General features: G+C 40.5%; 1 protein-coding gene across 9 annotated transcripts in view; it reads left to right on the top strand.

Moving 5' to 3' along the window:
• Positions 1–19,872, top strand: part of Usp6nl (USP6 N-terminal like) — a 303,422-nt gene that overhangs the window by 251,111 nt on the left and 32,439 nt on the right. For all 9 annotated transcript variants that reach the window (XR_015439473.1, XR_015439471.1, XR_015439469.1 and 6 more), the window contains one exon: positions 1–19,872. This exon is cut by the window's right edge. Coding sequence is in view for 1 of the 9 variants with exons in the window: in XM_087181952.1 (XP_087038078.1) it covers positions 1–1,412 (1,412 nt within the window). In the remaining 8 variants the exon portion in view is untranslated.

Genomic DNA, 19,872 nt, shown 5'->3' on the forward strand with positions numbered 1-19,872 from the left:
GTAAAGAGGATGAATATCCAAAGAAACCATTGGGGCAGCTTCCACCTGAATGTCTTTCTGGTGGAATTAACCACATTAGCAATGGGCAAAGAAGTGTTGGCAGGCCCAGTCCCTATATAAACAGCAGAAGAGAAAGTGGCTCATCACCTCACAGAAAGCATGAGCACTCCCCCCACCATCAGAATAAAACTGGTACACCAGAACGAGTGAGGCAGCTCAGACAGAAATCAGTGGATGAAGATAGTAAAAATCTTAAAGATGAGAATTTTCAAAGAAAACTTTCTTCAGGTCCACAAGACAATTCCAGGCACTATAACCATGCAGCTGCTAACCAAAATAGCAATGCTACTTCAAATATCAAGAAGGAATTTATGCCCAAATGGAATAAACCATCAGATAGTTCAGCTGTTGAAAGAACTGCCAAATATGTCATCGAAGGCAAAAGCAGATCGGTCCACCCCACACTTACAGTCACCACTCCAAGTTCTGCTGATGCTCGGATAGCAAATGCAAGGCAGAAGATGAAGGTCTTGGATGGTGATGATGGGAAGCGGGGCTCTAATGCATCACAGTATGATAATGTTCCTGGGAGTGAAAATGAAAACGGAGCTTCTGTTGAAGAGGCACTAGAGAGGGCTTACTCTCAAAGTCCAAGGAATGTCATTTACTCCAACAGTCCAAGAAAGCACGCTGAGCCAGGTTGTAGTCCACCAAAAGTACTCAACAAGTTTACCTTTAAAGTACAGCCTCCAAGCTATGGAAAATATCCATCTCAGTTAGAAGAAGATCAAGGGACCATGTATCCTCCATCCTACAGCAATCCCCCTGTTTACCATGGAAATTCTCCGAAACACATCCCCACTGCTAACAGCTTTGTGTCTCCGCAGATTAGTCCTGGAACTCAAATGAATCCTTCCAGGAGACCTTATGTTTCTACTCTTTCAGTTGATACTTCTCCAGAGAAACCTTATAGCGGTCTAGCCCCTCTTGTACTACCATCTAGTCGAATAGAAGTCCTTCCTGTTGATATTGGTGCTGGGGGATACTCGGGCCATTCAGGGTCACCAAAGAATGGTAAATTTATCATTCCTCCAGTAGATTATTTGCCAGATAACAGAAAATGGTCAGAAGTTGGTTATACATGCAGACCAGAGATGCATGGACAATCATGGACTCGAGATACTAACCGTAGCCACTTAAGCAATTTACCAAAATATTCAGCCTTTCAACATGTGCCCTTTCAGGACCATAACCTCCCAGCAGTTTCAGTTGATAGCCCAGTGCGGTATAAAACTTCACCAGCTATAGATGATGCCAGTCCAGCTGGGTATCAATATGCAGGGCCCTTGCCTCCAGCATATCACTATAGAAATCGGGAGGGGCTTTCTGTTCAAGAGTCAGTATTGCTGTGAGAGTTTATCCTTACTAAAGGCAAGAGAATAGAAACTATGAAACCTGCATTGCTATGTTTTAATTGCCAAAGCAGTATTTGATATTATTGTAAACAACTCGCACAATTCTCATGTATATTAGTAATAAGAATATTTAGAAATGTTTTCATCCCCATGTAGATGCTGCTTAAGATGAGCATTTTAAATTGCATCATCACTGAACCTCTTAAAAATTTAACCTGGAAACATAGCAATAGCACTTAGGGATGCACGCAGTGATGATTCTTTACTCAGTTTCATTTATATCGTTCTCAAAACCTGGACATTTTCATTCTGTTGGCCCATTCTATTTTGGCAAATATTACAAAGCCCTGAAAAACTGTTGAGCAGATATTTTTGAGGCTCTATGTGGTGTATGTGTCTTTTAATAGATATTATAGTCATCTATGCATACACATTTGAGCACAGAATTGAAGAAATATTTTTTAAAACTATTTTCAGTCTCCATGAAATAATGTTACTCTTCTTTTCCTTATCTTTTAGTCCAGTTTTTCCCCTTCATATTTTTTAACTTAAAACCTAACCTGAATAAAAGTTTACCTGACTTTGTTAATACATCTCAGCAAATGCTCATCATTCTCCTTCAGCTGCTGCCATTTTCTTTCAGTCTGAAAATTAAAGACATTGGAGAGAAAAGCTAACCACTCAATGGTGCTTAAAAACTGGAGCAGTTAAGCCAAAGGTGCAGCACTTATTGTATCTGGACCCCAGATCAGTCTTAGTGCTTCCGTGCTCTTTGCTCTGGTCTGACTTTCACAGCTCAGAGCAGACTATTCCTTGGCAGAAGCCGGGGAAATGCTGCAGCACAGCTCTCTAGGGATTCTGCAAGAGAAGCTACACTGCTTGTGCAGCACTTGCAGAAGAAGTCCATGTCAGGGCAGGGTTTGTAGTATGGTCACTTCTCACTCTGCCCCTTCATTCTTTCAGGGCCTCCTCCCCAAGGGCCCAGGGTAGTTGTTAACATGAGCTATTTCTGACACTCTTTCTTTAAAAATGTAGTCAACCTGATATTGCTGCTCGTACCAGTCCTCCACATTAGCTTTTACATTATTTATCCATATTAAAATTGTAAAAAAAAAAATTTACCTTAATTGTTATTAGAAGTCTAGAATTTTAATTCTTTTTAAAAATACAGTGTGACTTTTATACTTTCAAAAGTCTTCTTTTTCTTTTTTCACTGGTGAAAAAAAATTTAGGTTCATGGTTAAAAAAAAAATCAGTGATGTCTTTTTTTTTGGTACCAGGAGTCAAACTCGGGACCTTACGCTTGCTAGGCAGGCGGTGGAACCACTGAGCTAAATCCCTGGCCCAGTGATGTCTTTAAAAATATCCTATTACACTACAGTTACCAAACACTGAACACTGACAAAATTTTGGGCACTGCACAAAAGTAAGACATTGTATTTAAGTGGAGTGCTTGTTTTCAACATTACTTTGCTCATATTTGCATAACAGAAAATAGATAATCTAACATTGATGGTTCTTCCTGTTGCAAGTTAGGGCTGTAAGCTTTTGAGGTACAAGAATATGTCTTAAAATGAAAGTAACATTTGTTTAGCTAGTGAATGTAACAATGTATATAGAATATAATTTTAATCAACTTTGGAATGATGTTATTGGCAAAACAAATGCAGTGTGTTAAAGTTAAACTACACTGAAACTCAAAATTCTGGTAAAATAACTGGGCTTTTGATTTAGATCATGTGGAAGCTGAGAAATAAATGTATATAAAGATGTAGCAGATGATATTAAGTCCAATTTTTAAACTATGATTCTGTGACTTGTAATGAACCAAGCTGTATAATTTAGTTTATTATAGCAGCATCTGAGCTGCTCCAAAATATATATCAACAGTGGGAAATACTGTAGATTTATATATATGCACAAAATAGTATATATATATATATATATATATACACACACACACACACACACACACACACATACTATTTTCTTATGTCATCTATGACAGTTTTTACCTGTATGCTTTTTTATGTAATTTTATTAACATGCTGAAAGTAATATTTTATTTTGTCTTTTGTGTGCATTTGTTTTTAATATGGCAAAAGTGCTGTATCTCTGATGCCTTTAAGGCTAATTCTTTTTTAATTGAGTAGATGTTGCCTGGTGTTCATCCATAATGCTTTATATGTGTTACAATTCTATGTTGTATGTTGTATTAGTTTGTAGTAAGACTGTATTTAGAACTACATTACCTTTTCTTTATTTAATGAAATTACTAATAGCAATAAGGTTTTATTTTCATTTTAAAATGTACCTGTTAGTTTTTTAAGTGGGAAAATTTAATTTGAAATTTTGCCACCATACAGTTTTCCTCTTTCAAATTTATTTTTTAATAAAAGATAATGAAGTAATGGTAAAAAGTGAAATAATATTGGCAAAGTAGGTCAAAATGTATTTATATAAAACATATTTTGTAAGGGTAATTTTACTCTATAACTGCATACACATAATGTGTTTTTCCATTGATTCTTTTCTTCCTGACAGTTTTTCCCAACATAATAAGCATTTTGGAATGTTTTTTTATCTTTATGATTCTTTTTTAAATTCTTATCTTGAGAAGTTAAACTAGACCCAAGTTCTCAAAAGCTTTTAAAACTTTGACTCTTTCAGGTGTTTATTTTTAAAGGATTTAAAAAAAATAAATAACTTCTTAAATCTGAGATATATATATATATAAAGTCAGGTCAGAGTATCAATGATAGGTTTCTTGAAAGAATGAAAAAAGTAGGACATTTCTGGAGAAGAAAAACATTTTTTATAGGATGTAATTTTTTTCCATTTTAAGACATTTCTAACTTGTGTCATACTCAGCATCACTTTTGTAGTTGTAGTCATCTAAAACTTTGGTTTCCAGTGTAATACAGTCCCCATTCAGTACTTAGCAGTCAGCAGTTTTCATTTTCATGATTAGAGAAAAACATGCTGTGTCTCCAAATGTGGTTTTACTCGGAGGACCTACAGCTTCCTCTTCTGAAAATAGTATTTTTCTCAGCTCTTAGAATCACGCCTCTATTTTAGTGTGCACCTCATGGTGTGTATGCACCGTAATCTTACTATGATTAAGATTTTGGGATTTTTTTTGTTTTAAATTTTCCTTAAGGGGATTTTAAATGTCTAAATCTACTGTGGATAATAGTGTGGATAAGATGACCCAAGGTATTGAGAATGGAAAAAAAAGAATACATTTAACATTTTTATACATTTTACATTTAGAAAGATTTTCACTTTTATCTATAAATCAACATATAATTGCCACCAATTTATAGATAAAAAGGCTAAGAAATAAAGGAACTTTTTAGATTTCTTAAGAGTGAATCTTTAGTTTGTTGCTCTTTTTCTGGTAAACTTCAAAGTTTTTTTCTGCTTGGGTCCCACACCTCACCATGCTTAAGTCATAGTATCTGGTATGGAACTTAAGCATCAGATAATTGTATTTTTTCCCATAACTTAAAGTTTAATCATTAAGTCCTTTGTTAGCACCCCACCTCCCATCTTATTTTCTTATTATGGGCAAGCTCAAAAATCCCTAACAGATCAAATTGCAGAGTTTAGAAACTCTGATGTCAGCAAAGCTAGGAAGTTTTTCATTGGAAAGATTTAACATTACTAGCCATCTATGCACATTTCAATGAACTACTGCCAGTCATAGTGTGAATGGCTTCAGATAGGTAGCATGGTCCTGTAACTTTCTCTATTTGCTGCTTCCAGTAGTCCTTGAAAACAGGTGAGGCCTTACTAAGTTTTCCATTTTCTACACAACTATCTCATTTTCTTTCTCGTGTTTAGAAACTCCTCAGCTATTTGGAAGAGTAAGACCTGAGAAGATGCTGAGTACTCTGGTTCTTCATTTGACCAGTCATTTTATTGGGCATCTACAGTGTACTAGGTCCACACTTAGGTTGTGAGACAAGCTTTGTAATCTGTATGTCTCCATTCGGTGTTGGAAGTGCATAGCGGCTGTTACTATAGGCAGAGAAAGACCAAAAGTGAACCTAGCTCCAGGTTCTGGGAAGGCTTGTGAGTTGCCTCTACTGAGCTAAAGAGTATTAGCGTAGTCATAGACAAAAGGCAGGGAAAAAGTGGCATTCTGTGGAGAGGTGAATGGCGAGAACTATTGCGTGGTTTGGGGAAATTTGCCCCCTTGATAGGTCTGTAATTGTGGGGGATGTGGGGTGAATTCCATAGAGACCAGATTATGGACGGCCTTAGGGCCTGATCCTGAAGGTGAATTTTGCCACAGTTCATGTTTCCATTTCTTCCGTGGTCCCTTGAGGCTGTGGAGAATAGGTTCGAAGAAACAAGCCAGAGGTGGTTAGGCAGACCTGAGGCCATGGTGAGTGTAGAGCTTAAGGCCAGGGAAGAAGTTGTGAAGAAAAGGTGATTCAGAACTAATTACTAAATGAAATTGGCCAGAGTTGACAAAGTAATCTGAATAATCCTAATAGGAAAAGGAGCTAACACCCAATGCTTATGTTTGTTGCTGTGCTAAGCATTTTACTTGTATTACCTTTAATCCTCACAATAACTGTGGAATATATACTATTGTAATTCCCAGTTTACCATTGAGAAAACTAAGGCTCAAAGTTTAACTGGCAGCTAGTTAAGTAATAGCACCAGGACTAGAATCTAATTTGAATCCCCAGCCTGTGTTTCTTGCCCTACCCCTGAAGTAATTTAAGGGAATAAAATTTACCTATCATAAAACTCAACCGTTTTAAGTTTCTGCTTTTTTTTTTTTTGTAATAGTGCAGTCATCTCAGCTAATACGAGAACATTTTCATTACTGCAAAAAAGATCTTATTCCCATTTGCAATCACACCCATACCCATTTTAAGCCTCAGGCAGCCACTGATCCACTTTCTGTCCTGATTTGCCCTTTGTGGACACTTTATATAAATCTTTATATAAATGGAACCAAATAATGCATCTTTTGTATTTGGCTTCTTTCTTAGCATTGCTTTTGCATATATCAGTAATTACTTTCCTTTTTATTACTGTCTAGTGTTCTGTTGTATGGCTAAGCCACATTGTGTTACCCATTCACTCGTTGATAGATTCATGAGTTGTTTGCACATGCTGTTGTGCCATTTGTGTACACATGTTTAAGTGGATACATGTTTAACTTTTAAGAAACTTCCCAACTTTTCTAAAGCAGCTGTAGCCTTCCCCCTTCCTACCCACAGTGGAAGAGGGCTCTGGTTTTCCACATCTGTGCTAACACTTGCGATTATCTGATTTTTAAAAAATTATAGCCGTCCTAGTGGATGTGAAGTATTTCATTATGGCTTCAGTTTGCATTTCCCTAATAGCTAATGATGTTTTCATATGCTTGTGAGCCAATTGTATTTCCTCTTTGGTGAAATGTCTATTTACATTTTTGTTCTTTTTAATCCAGTTTTATTTTTATTGAATAGGAAGAGTTAATGTATTCTGGATACAAGTTCTTTATAAGAAATGATTTGCAAATAATTTCTCCCACCCTGTGACTTGTGTATAATTTCTTAATGGTGTCTTTTGAAATGCAAATATTTTTAATTTTAATGAAGTCTAATTTATTAGTTTTTCTTGTATAGATTGTCTTTTAGTACTGTATTTCCTGCGTAACTTGAGGTCACAAAGATTTTTTCTCCTGTTTCATTCTGAAAGTTTTATAGTTTTTGCTGTTAAATTTGGGGATATGAGCCATTTTGATATATAGGGTGAGGTAAGGATATAAATTCCAGCAGATGGCCAATGACCTCGACACCATGTGCTAAAAAAAAGACTTCCCTCATTGCACCTCTGTCAAAAGTCAATTGAGCATATGTGTAGGAGTTTAAGTTTTGAAATTGTTAAGTGTAAATTCTCCAACTCCATAATTTTCCATATGTGCAGAGGTAGAAACATTAATTTTTCATACTTGGTATTCTGAGGCCTTTGGATTTATTTCTATGTAGATTTTAGGATCTGCTTATCAGTTTCTGCCAAACAGACTGCTAGGGTTTTTATAGGGATTATTTTGAATCTATGTATGAGTTCAGGAAGATTATCATGTTAACATCGAATCTTCCAGTCTATAAGCATAGAATATCTCTCCATTTAGTCTCACCTTTAATTTCTCTCAGCAATGTTTTATATGGTACATGGCTTCCACTTCTTTTGATAAAGTTAGTCATAAAGTTAGTCATATTTATTCTTTTTTTTGTGGGGGTGGGTGGGTCAGGGCTTTAGCTCAGTGGTTCCACCACCTACCTCCCAAGCGCAAGGTCCCAAGTTCAATCCCCGGTACAAAAAACAAAAAAAAAGGGACATATTTATTCTTTTTTGAGTGGGGCTATTTTCTTCTGAATTTGTGCTCTGACATTCTGCTGAAGGAGGATTGATTCCCAAGCTGAGTGGAAGGGTGGATGATGGGGCCACCATATGATAAAAAGACTTCAGGAGAAGGGGCCAGTTTAGCTTTGGTGGGAAAACTTCTGTTTTGACATGAAGAATTTTAGGATTCGGGATTGACAGTTGGTATTGTCTGACAGGCAGTTGGCTGCTCCAGAGAGCTCGGGCTGGCCAGCATGAAAGATGTATAGTCATGAGAGAGTGCCCACCCTGGGAGGAGGTGCCAACAGAGGATGGAGAGTCAGTGCTGACAAAAACAACTGGAGTTCGTTTTAAATTATAAGCCATGAGTAATAACATTTAGCAGAGTCCACTTTGACAAAGAACAATGTTCCTTTGCATTTATCAGTTCAGTAAAGTGGACTAAAGGCTGTCAAGTCTGTAGGGTAGTCTGAGTTGAGTTGCTACTGAGTGTGACCTTAAAACAAGTTATATTCTCTTACTGGGTCCACTTTGCTCAGCTACAAAGTATGAGCATTTAAGAGGTGCCAGAGAGAGGAACAGTCATGAACTGACTCCACCATATTTGAGTGCCCAGTGACTGGAGTCTGCCTTGGATATGGACTTTGCATGTGTGACTGGCCATTCTTTTAGGTCCTAATAGAATTGGGATGGGACAGGACAAGTCCTTGTCCTTGTGGAGCTTATATTCCACTTCCTCCTCATCTATAAAATGGATATTGTAGTTTTTATTTCATAGTTCTGAGGACTAAATGAGTTAAAGTGCTTGAAAGTGTCCTCCCACTAATAGTTTGTAATATTATTTATAATCATGGCACACAGTGCTACGTTCTAGTGACCAAGAGGGAGATGGCCTTGTTTTTATGGACCCAAGAGCCTAGAGGAGAACAGAGGAAAAGCAATAAACTTGCAGATGATACATGAGAGAGAAAGCATGCTTGGTACAGTTTAAGATGATGCCAGGGCTGATGAAGTAGATTTTCCAAGGAGGAAATGATCAGTGGTATAAAATGCAGCAGAAAGGTCAAGTGATGGGAGACTGAAAAGTCAATTTGAATTTACAATTAGGAGCTCTTTGCTGTAGTGCTGTCCCTTCTAGAGCCCCAGTCAGATTGCAGTGATCACAGGTGAAAGTGGAAAGTGATGGGCCTCTCAAAAGATGTGGATGAAGAGTAGCTGGAATGAAAGATGCAGTTAAGTCAGAGATGGGGAGGAGGGATGAATATATATGGAAAACTGGTAATTGGAAATCAGTTTGACTTCAAAATTCTCAAGTACCTCTACAATAAGACCCTTTGGTTTTATTCCACTGTTGTATTACATATTCTTAAGTATTAAAACAATTATTAAACTTTCTGTAATTCAGATTTGGGTTTATTTGGAGGAAAATCAACATAATCTGAATATAAAAGACAGCCTGGAGAAAACAGCTATTTGTGAGCATCATTGACTTTGTAATTATTTAAACATTACTGCCATGTAGGAGATGTGACTTAGAAATAGCAATGTTCAAAGATGAAAAGATTACCTTCTCCATAAGCTAGATATCAGTCAGTATTTGTCTTTGTTACTTTCTCATCGACAGGACACAATACTCAACACATAGCTTAAAGGAGAGATTTATTTTGGATCATGTTTTTAGTCCACAGATGGCTGGCTCCAAGGTGGGAAGGGCAATGTGGAAGAGTCTGGTGGAGGAAAACTGCTCACTTGATGGCAACCAGGAATTAGAAAAGGAGCCAGAAAGGGAGATGTACCCTTCCAGGTCACACCTCCAGTGACCCACTTTTTTTGACCAGGCCCCACCTCCAACATTCTAGATCTAAACCATAACAGTATTGAACAGAACAGCCAAGTCCATCTTGAGTTAATAAGCTCTGTCACAAATTCATGGTGAGTCTGGGCAGATAGATCACTGAGCCTCTCTGCTTAGTTTTCTGATGTGCACACTCTGGATGTAGAAATGGAAAGCCAGAGTTTGAGCAGGGTTCTGCTCTAAGACAGGCCTATTTGTCTCCTCTATGCTGGATAAATGTCAAGTGTTAGCAAAGCAATGGCAAAGATCAAGCAGTCCCTCCCCTTGTAAAACGGTGGGGAAGGCAGACATGGGTCATGTGACTATCCACTTCTATGGCAGGGACCACGAAGGAAGGGCACCCGGAGCCATGAGTGCCTTTAGTAATCATCTTAAGCCTTGAAGTGGACATTGGGGGGATGTAGTCTTGATAATGGGCAGAGGAGACTGGCTGGAAGCCAAGAAAGATGAGGCAGCTTTTCACAACCTGGGAACAAGGAGAGCAGAGTAGCCCATGTTGACAAACAGCTGGAGTCACAGACATGAAACCTATCAGCCCTGTCTGTGCCATGAATAATCCCATTATCAGTTATCTTTGAAAAGGAACAATGACAATGACCCTAAGAATTTGTCAGTTTGGTAGAATGGAGTAGGAGCCATCAAATTTGCATAATCTGAATTTGCTTCTCAGTGTGACCTTGGGCAAGTCACATTCCCTTTCTGGGCCTCACTTTCCTCAGCTATAAAATGTCAGAAGAGAATGTAAGACAATGGACCTCTGCCATGTCTGCAAATAAGAATCACTTGGAGAGCTTCTAAAAGTACTGCTGTCTGGGCCTGTCCCAGACCAGTTAAATCAGGGCTGTTCGGAGTCAAGCCCAGGAATTAGGTTAGTTTTTGTTTTTTAAGTTAAACACTGATACAGTCCAACATTTCATGATTCGGTAATCTAATCCCTAGAACCTAAATTGTTCTTTGTAATGCAATTGTACAGAAATATGCTGCAAGAAATTGGAGCCTTGGGCATTAAACTCTTGCTGAGAAACCATGAATGACCTGCCTCTTAACAAGCAAAGTGCATTGGCCCTTAGAGAAAGAAGGGAGATGGCTCTCTGCACATTTTTCTTTTTTCTTGTAGCTCACATGTCTTCTATCATTATCAGGAAACCACCTTAAATCACATTAGAGGATTTTTTACTTGGAGGTCTTCAGTGGTACAATGGAAAGAACATGGGCTTGAAAACAAACTCGGAGGCAAGTCTGCTTTTCCACAAATGTGGCTGGACTTAATCTCATGAATGCAATGGGGAAGCCAGGCCTTGCCTGCCACTGTTCTGATCATTCCTGGAGCAGGGATGCTAAGTGCAGCTAGGGAAGAGGTGCAAATGTTTGTACTGGGGAAGGGTCATATTCTTATTTAAAGACTTTTCCTCTGTAGACTTTTACCCCCAAATGAAATATAGGCCAAGAAAAGAAAGTGTACAAATAAACATGTTCTATATTCCTGTTAATTAGAGAAATGAAACTGAAACAATGATTGGAAAAGACAGTTGTCCAAAAGGATAGTGTTCATACTCTGCTAGGAAGAGGAAAATTGCACTCCAAAAATGTACCACTTTTCCATTGTCAGAATTTATATATTCTTTGATCTAGCAGTACTACTTGTATGAGCAGAAACAAGTGAGAAAAGGTATATGTAAAGGGATGTTTGTGGTACCATTTTTTTATAATAGAGAAAAAATGCCCATCAGTAGATGATAGGTTAAATTATAGTATATCCTTACAAAACATTTAGGAAGCTTTGTATGTACTGATATGGAAAGATACTTGTGAGTTATTGCTAAGTGAAAAAAGCTACAAAGCTATGTTCCTATGGGCCTTAGCTGGCTTTTGGCTTCTGGCTTTGCCTCAGACCAGCCTGGACGTGTGATTGTGTCAAAGGTCATGAGTGGGTGGGGAGGGAAGTTGCTAACTGTGAGTGTGAGAACCATGGACCCTTGGGAGGGTCATGTGAAATTGTTTGCCCGAGACTTGGAGGGTTTTGACGGTAAATTGTGAAAAAAAATTGGAACTGATGGCCTTGCATCTGGGACATAAGGATGAGCCGTATGGAAATGAGACAGGGCAGTGAGTAGGGGGGCAAAGGTGCCTAACAAGGGCTGGAGACAGGAGAGGAGAGGGGAAGCAGAACATAACCACCCCCATTCACCATGAACAAATGCTATGCTTTGGGAATCCAGTGAAGGCTGGTCCTCTCTGGAGGGGTTCTCAGACTGCTCTTCCTCAGTCTGTACACTCGTTTTCTCCTTTACTGTTCATCAGTCTGGAGAGGGCCAGCCCTGAAAGATAGCAGGTGGCCTTTAGGGGACAAAGACCAAGAAAAGCCATGTCTTGATTTTTCTAAGGCTAACATGGCCCGAGGATGAAAGCATGCTGCATTTTACTATTGAAGCTGAGGTCAGGATGATGCCCAATGATGGAAAGTTTGAAAAGCAGTTATAATATTTTAAAGGCAGATGTCTCAGAAATATGAAGACCTCGAAATATGGAGAGAGTCTCAGATCAGACACCTCACATTCTCTTCATGCTGAATAAATCGATGTCAGACTTAAAGCTTCTTTTTAAAAGGATACCTAGGAAGCCAGTCTTTTCATCCCTGACCAACCCTGATCAGAAATCACGGGAAAGTATTTATTGATTTCAGGAAGACGGTAGAGGCAGTTTTAAACCTGGATTGTTCTGTCTCTTAAAAATCACTGGATGATCCATTAGTGCAGAGTAGCCTACTTTGAATTTTATGGATCACCAAAATATTCTCTAAGATTTAGGCACTGTCACAGTTTTCTGTTTGTATTTTGTCAATATTATGTTCATAAAAATATGCACAAAAAGGAAATAAAATATAAATCAAAAGTGAACAATCCTTTTAAATTAAACATATATAACTTTAAAAAATACTTCATATTGATTTTTATTTTTAAATCTCTGCATCGCTTCTTGGCCTTTTGGCTAAGATCAAGTGTAAATCTCTGCAGACCAGGAGAAAACTGTTTGGGTCAGCCCTGGTCCACACACTGCACTTAGGTGCTCCTGAATATTGTGTGTTTCAATACAAGATGATATGAGTGGAACAGGTGGTTAATAGAAAATTAGATTCTTTAGCCAAACCAGATGATAATCTGCCCTGAATCAATATACTATTAGTCCTGGAGACCAATAAACATACCGTAACTATTAATTTATGGATAGGTTCTTGGAAATAACTTCAGAAAAGGAATCCAAGCTTGAACCAGTCTTTGTTACACCAGGTGGAGTGTGTTTAGTCAGAGTCCTAAAAAGGGAACTATATAATGTATTTTTTAAAATCCACTGTAATCTACAAATTAAGTTTGAGATAAGCCAAGAGAAGGGAAGGAAATGAGAACTTAATTGAAGCTGATATAAGAAATTATGAACTGGGTCGGGGATTTAGCTCAGTGTTTCTGCTGCCTGCCTTGAAATCAGAAGGTCCAGAGTTCAATCCCCGGTACCAAAAAAGAAATTATGAACCATGTAAAGAAACCCCAAAGTTCTTTGTGATAACGTATTGGTAGACATTAGGGACAACATACCCAGAAGTCAGTCCCCAGACAACTTCACATGAGGACCAAGAGGCCAAAAAGAAGCTGCCTAACCCAGCAAATGTCCAACAGCCGGAAAACTATGTTGGGGGTCTTCAGGACATCTCAGATCACACCCAATGTCAAATTTCTGTCTTTCGGTGGTCTAGTTTGTGGTTGGCATTTTACAGATGAAGAAGCAAGCCTAGAACCTCAAGGGACTTACTCAAGGTCTTGCGACTAGGCAGGGACTAGACTTTACCTTTCCAAGCCTGTGCTTCATCCTGAGGCTGAGTGACAGTAGCAAGTCAGAAGCAGGAAAGTGGGCACTATAACTTTGCACTCTTCCTGAAGCCAGCACCCCCCCAGCCTGACAACAGAGAAGAGAGGAAGGCAGATAAATGTAAAACCAACAAACCCAGTCACAAATAGAAGATGATATTTTGGTTCAATTAATAGAAGTAAAAGCTTGACAAAAATAAGACTTAATGGAATTACTGTGTAGGTTGGTACATGTAATACAGTTCGTGAGTCACATTCACTCAACATAGTGTTATTGACTATGTTCCAGTAAGGGTCCATCAGAACAAAGTCAAATTTTGTTCACTATACTCCTTAAAAAACAACCCCAGAGCCAGGTGTGGTGGCACACACTTGTAATCCCAGCACTTGGAAGGCTGAGGCAGGAGGATCACCGAGAGTTTGAGGGTAGCCTGACCTACACAGCGAGACCCTGTCTCAAAAAACAAAACAATTCAAAACAACCCAAACCACCCTCCTTGAAGTCCTCAGTAATACTTTCTTGGATTATTACAAAATTGAAAGAGTTATTTGAACTGGAAGTTAGACTATGCTCTCAGTTATCCAGGTCACTTATTCTAAAACTTTAATGTACATACAAATGACCTGAGGGTCTTGCTCAAACGCAGATTGTGATTTCAAAGGTCTGCCATTTGCTCTGAGATTCTGTATGGTTTATAAGCTCACAGGTGTGGTTGGTGCTGTTACCCTAGGGACCACACTGAGTAACAAGGTTCAAGGCCAGGGGTCCTGAAGAACAGTCAGTAGGAAGTTCAAGTTCGTTGGGCTCCTCCCCACCTACCACACCCTTGACAGACTGAGGCAGCCACCCTACATAACAGCTTCCTGTACAGAGCTATGGAGATGAATGGTCATTTGCCTTCTTCCTCCATGTCTCCACAGACTTCATTCACTTCCTAGGCTCAGTATCTCTGAAGGGTTTGTTCTGGCTGCTGGAGATGCTGCTTTTCCTTCTCAGAAGGCAACTCTGCAAGCCCTTAAGGGAAAAGGGTGAATAGTTGCCTCTGGGGCTTTCTTGGAGCAGCTCCCAGCAAGTGAAGAAAGTGCCAGTTGACATTTTCTCCATTAACACACCATTTCTCTTCCTATCTTGCCTGCAGGTGGACCAAACTTTTTAGCAACAGTTCTTGGGTAGACAGCCTCCAGTCCTTGTTTGCTTCCGTATGTGTGTTTCTATGGGCAAGGGAGATAATGAAATTTAGCTTAACCGAGCTATGGGTTGGAAGTTATAACCTACCTAATTCCTTAATTAAGCTATCAATTAAGGCTGTATCTATGCCACCTGCTATGCCTGGGCCTTGTGCCATGTGGAAGTGCCAGCACTGACAAGCTTGTCCCCGCAGAACCCAGAACTCTAGTCAATCTTCAGTCATTGCTCTCTTGCCTTCCCCCTGGCTTTCTAAATGATTTTTTTAAGTCCTCTTATACACAGGTTGCCCAACTCATCTGTCATATGTACGGGGCTACAGAATGTTCAAGTCAACCAGCAGACCAGCTGGGCCTTCCAAGGGGTCTGACTTCCTCAAGGAGAATTTGTCTTGACCATATGTGTATGGGGGCAGCCACCTTCATTCCAAAAATGGTTAGAGAAGGGAGGAAGGTAAGATTCGTTACAAATTTTATCTTTATGACCTAGTTGAGTGGTGAGTATCACTTGTTGAACGAATACATGACTGAAAACAAAAGCAAGAAGGAAAAGGCTTTGTATATGAAGTATGTATGTCACCCCAATGCATTAGTGGCACAAGCCTCTTGTCTTATGCGTGCTGGGAGCCTGCTGACACATCTTTCTTGTTCCCTCCTAAGAGGGGAAGACTGACTCACTTCATGTGGTCATAGCTAGCTCCTCAGCTGTAGAGTGGGGTTCTCAGGCTGTAGAACTCCTGGTTCTGCTATCAGCCAGATCCTGGACTAAAACTTCTGTCCTGATCTTATCTCCACATGTGTCTAAACTGTTGAGCTGTTGGAATGTCCATGACATGTGCATAGCCCTTACCTTACCCTGCTATGAGTGAGGGAGTGGTGAGTTATGTGGGAGGCCTGGCATTGCCCATGCTAAAGCACTTCCCAAAGAACTGGCATTCTGGAAGCGAGACTTGGGCTTCCAGCCACACTGTGCTCTTCACCTTGGGCACCTTGAGACTTTACCCCAAGATGTTAACTGTATCTCTATTTATGAAGGAGGATCACACCTAAGGTCACAAGGAGTGTGAACCACACACTGATGGTGAGTCTGCTGTTCACTCACTAAATGTAAGGCGAAGGGCACTCAGGGAGCCAGCATACCTCACTTTCCCTGCCGAGGAAGTGCCAAAGGTATCTCTGGCTTAGTTACCAACTGAGCAAGGATCCATACCTGATCAGTTTGGATGTTTTCCTAGGTGGCTTGAAGCAAAGAATAACTGTCTTTTTTTTATGGTACCGGGGATCGAACTTGGGACCTTGTGCTTACAAGGTGGGCTGCGGAACCACTGAGCTAAATCCTCGGTCCCAAGAATAACTGTCTTGTATTCCCTTTTCCCTCCCTCCCTTTAGGGAATGTGCATTGAGCATTTTCTCTGTATTAGGCAGTTTCTGGGCCCTGGGAACACAGCAGTGATGAAACAGATAAGGCCCATACTCTCAGAGCCTCTGTCCCAGCAAGGAAAGCAGACACAGCAAGGCCAGGCATGGTATGTCAGAGGTGGTGAGGGCTACAGAACAGTTAAAGCTGAGAGGAGGAAGGATGGAGGGCAAGTGCTATGATCAGAGCAAGGACCTCTCTGAGAAGTTGCCTTTGGGAATATACTGGAAGTAGCTGAGAAAGCCATCCAGGTACTGGGAGGAGACTCACATGCACAGCAGGAATGGCACATGTACCTGCTGTGAGGCAGGAGTTCCCTGGTGTACAGGAGGGGGCAGGAAGTGGAGGAGAGCAGGAGATTCTAAAACAGAGGCCAGACCACCAGACCATGAAGTCACCAGGAGGACTTGGCTTTAATCTGAGAAAGATGGGAGGATTTTGAGCAAAACACAGGTGTGACTTCTGTCACAATCCCCCTGGCTGCTGGTTGAAAAGTTCCCTGGCTGGTGGGGAGGTGGGTAGCAGCAGGCAGGGGTGAGAGCGAGTCCTGGCTGTCAACGAGGAGAACCAATAATGGCTCAGACAAGGTCTGAGTAGTGAAGAGGTGACAAGTGGCCAAATCTGAATGTGATTTGAAGATAAACCTTTGCCATTGGGTTGGATGTGAAGTATGAGAAGAGATGTGACAGGTGATACCATGGGGTTTTGCGGGCTGGGGAGAGTGGTTGAATTATTTGAAAGGTAATGTGACATTAACTGGGAAGGGCAGACAGAGGTGCCAAGGAGTGATGGGAGCTCAGCATGGGCCATGATAAACCAGAAAGAATCAGAACAACCTACCAATGAAGCTCTTCCTCCATGAGAGGCTCAGTATGAAGCATTTAATGGGCACAACAGCACTAATATCTTCTCCATTTGAGATATAAAGACATTGGGAGTTTGCCCACTCATAGCCTTAGCAGACCTCTGTGACAAAATAGATCCAGTTTCATTATCTCTCTCAACTGCACAATTTCCAGGTTGGCACTGGCTCCTTACAGTGTTAATGAAGACATGAGTTTTCTCCTTTTTCCTTTTCAGCAGTGGGAGACTCACAGCTTTGTTCTACTACTGGGGCTCTTAGATGCTCCAAGGGAACCTGGTAAGTTGGTGAGCAGGAACAGGAGCCTGTGGGTGCTTTCAGGGCCTGGACTGACAGTGCCTCTGGCCTGTGTGTAGAAGCCAAGGAATAGGTCTCAGGAGCCCGGGGATGGCCAAGAAAAATGAGGTATTTGAGGTTAGCAACCAAGTAACCAATGGGACATCATCACTAAAGTAGGAAGACTGGAAGCCAGCTGCTGGGAGGTGAGCTATGTGAAGCCAGGAATGAGTGACAGCCACCTTAGGATGAAGCCTGTGAGACAAGGTGGCCTCTGGTTCCTTCTTGTCTGAGCCTTCCTAACTGGGAAAGTCTTAGAGGCCATAGTGTATACTGAGAAGAGAAACTCAGAGGAGCTCCCATCCTACCCCATTTAAGGAGCGTATAGTTACCTGCTGCCAAATAACAAATCATCCCCAAAAATGTAATGACTTAGCCATCATGCAGCATAGGCCCAGTTTAATTGTGTGCTCCTATGGCCAGAGACATCTCTGAGTCTTCCTCACTCACAAGTAAGACACTGGGGATGGGGTGGGACCCTTGGACTCCTCAACCTCAGGGAGTGTGTGTGTGTGTGTGTGTGTGTTCTCTACTCATGGTCTTTCCAGCATGGTGTCTTCAGAATAGTGACACTTCTTATCTAGTGATCAGAATTCCAAGCTATGTATCCCTAGAGGGAGAGACAACGGGCAAGCCATATCCCCTTTTATAATCTGGCCTTGGTTTTCTCTTCTGCTGCTGCCTGCTTGTTAGAAGCAAGTTCCTGGAACTTTCCCTTATTTGCAGGTGGGAGACTCAGATTCTGCCTTTTGCTGGGAGCACGTCAAAGATTGCTGCACATTTTACACCCCATAGAAGCCTGTGACAGTCTGGGGACCTTTTAATTAATTATGTCCTGTGTCAATGGAAATTCTTTTGATGCCTGCCATGGCTGGCGATGCATGTGGATGTGTAGAGGGATGGTGTGACATGCACACAAGTGGCTACATTTTCTGGGACTAACCAGTATGCCTATCTGGTCATCAGGGAAACCTCCATATTTTTTTTTCTGTGACTCAGGATGACATACATCAGCAGAGTGAGTAGTAAACAAGAAAATGACTTTGACTTTGGTTTGAATTTGGTTTGGAATAATAACTGCAGAAAATATGTGCTTGGGAAACAGTGGTTTTCTGGCCGTTGCCAGTTTCTTCCATTACTGTTGGAACAGTGACTTGAGCCCTCACATATACAGCTCTTTCATTCCACTGACATCAGTGTAAATGGCATTTAACTTGGGGTTCCTTGTGCAGAAATTGGACTACAAATAATTAATTGTTCTGTTAGGGGGAGTTGAGGCTTACTGAATTCAAATGAACTTCCAGGCAGTATCTGAAAGCCTGTAAGGAGCTTGACTGCACCATGGGATGTTTGTCCAACACCTACTAATTGGGAGACCCATCCTGGGGCCTAGCTTGAATGTGTTGGGAAGCACCAGCAGTGTCACTCTAGCCAGTGTACTGGAGCACCCTCATAAGTCTCCTTCTACTCAATGAGGGTTTATTTAGCACTTACTCTTTTGCTAAAGACCCCGATAGCCCAAAGAGCTGGGCAAGTGACAAAATGCAGAGCACTATCAGCAAGAGTTCATATTCACTGCAGCTACACCCTGAAAGGGGAACCCTTATCCTCCTGGATGCAATTCCCTGCACTGTCCAGCGTTGTCTAAACACAGTCCAGGTTCACCATTTTGGGGAGACCCACAACTGACAAAGCACTGACACTGGGGGTTTTTCATGTTGAATCCCAGCATTTTTGACCTGCCAGGCTGGGCAGATTCCCATGACACCAAACCCAGGCAAGCATTTCTGTGCATGAGCCTGATAATATATAATTAGGCAAATATTGCAGGAGTTATGTAAAAATAAACGAGGGTTGGAGATGTAGCTCAGTGGTAGAGCACTTGCCTAGCAGATGTGAGGCCTTGGGTTCAATCCTCAGCACTAAAAAATAAATAAAATAAAAAGGGAGAGAAAAGGAAGTAACAGATAATCATATAAATTTGGGAAATTGAGCTCAATAAAGATAAGCAAGTTGTTTTCTTTTTTTAAACAGGATTTATCGGGACATGTAATATGCCACCAGGCATTGTGAATGTCCAAAAATCTATACAGTATTTTTTCACACATTATTTGACTATAAGACTCATTTTCTCATGATCCTGTTGGGTGAAGAGTATTCTATTAGCAACTTTGTGACATACTGCTACTCAAAGCTTGACCATCAGAACAGGGTCATTCAAAGGATGACTGGTTACTCATGGGCAATGAGCTAAGAACAGAAATAACACAAAGCTTTTAGAAACTTTTATAGCTTTCATAACTTGACAGAATAACTTCTATATCTTTTGGATCTAATCACAAAGTAGTAGGGCTTACATTTCTTTGTTTTATTAACTTCATTTTCTTAGAAATTAATTTTTAAGGTACTTTATTTTTTTAAAATCCATCTGCAGCACACTGAAAGTTTTAAAAACTGGTCTTTCCCCTCATAATTTGAGAATGTCTTCATTAACATGAAACCCCCAACCAGACCTTGCTGGCATCAAGAATGGAGCGCAAAGGTTATCCCAAAGTCCAGACTACCTGCCCTTGCATGGAAGCCATCCT

The sequence above is a fragment of the Heterocephalus glaber genome, unplaced genomic scaffold (assembly GCF_053883595.1).
Source record: "Heterocephalus glaber isolate CG9 unplaced genomic scaffold, H.glaber_assembly_v1.0 deba00001472, whole genome shotgun sequence".
NCBI classification, from domain to species: Eukaryota; Metazoa; Chordata; class Mammalia; order Rodentia; family Bathyergidae; genus Heterocephalus; species Heterocephalus glaber.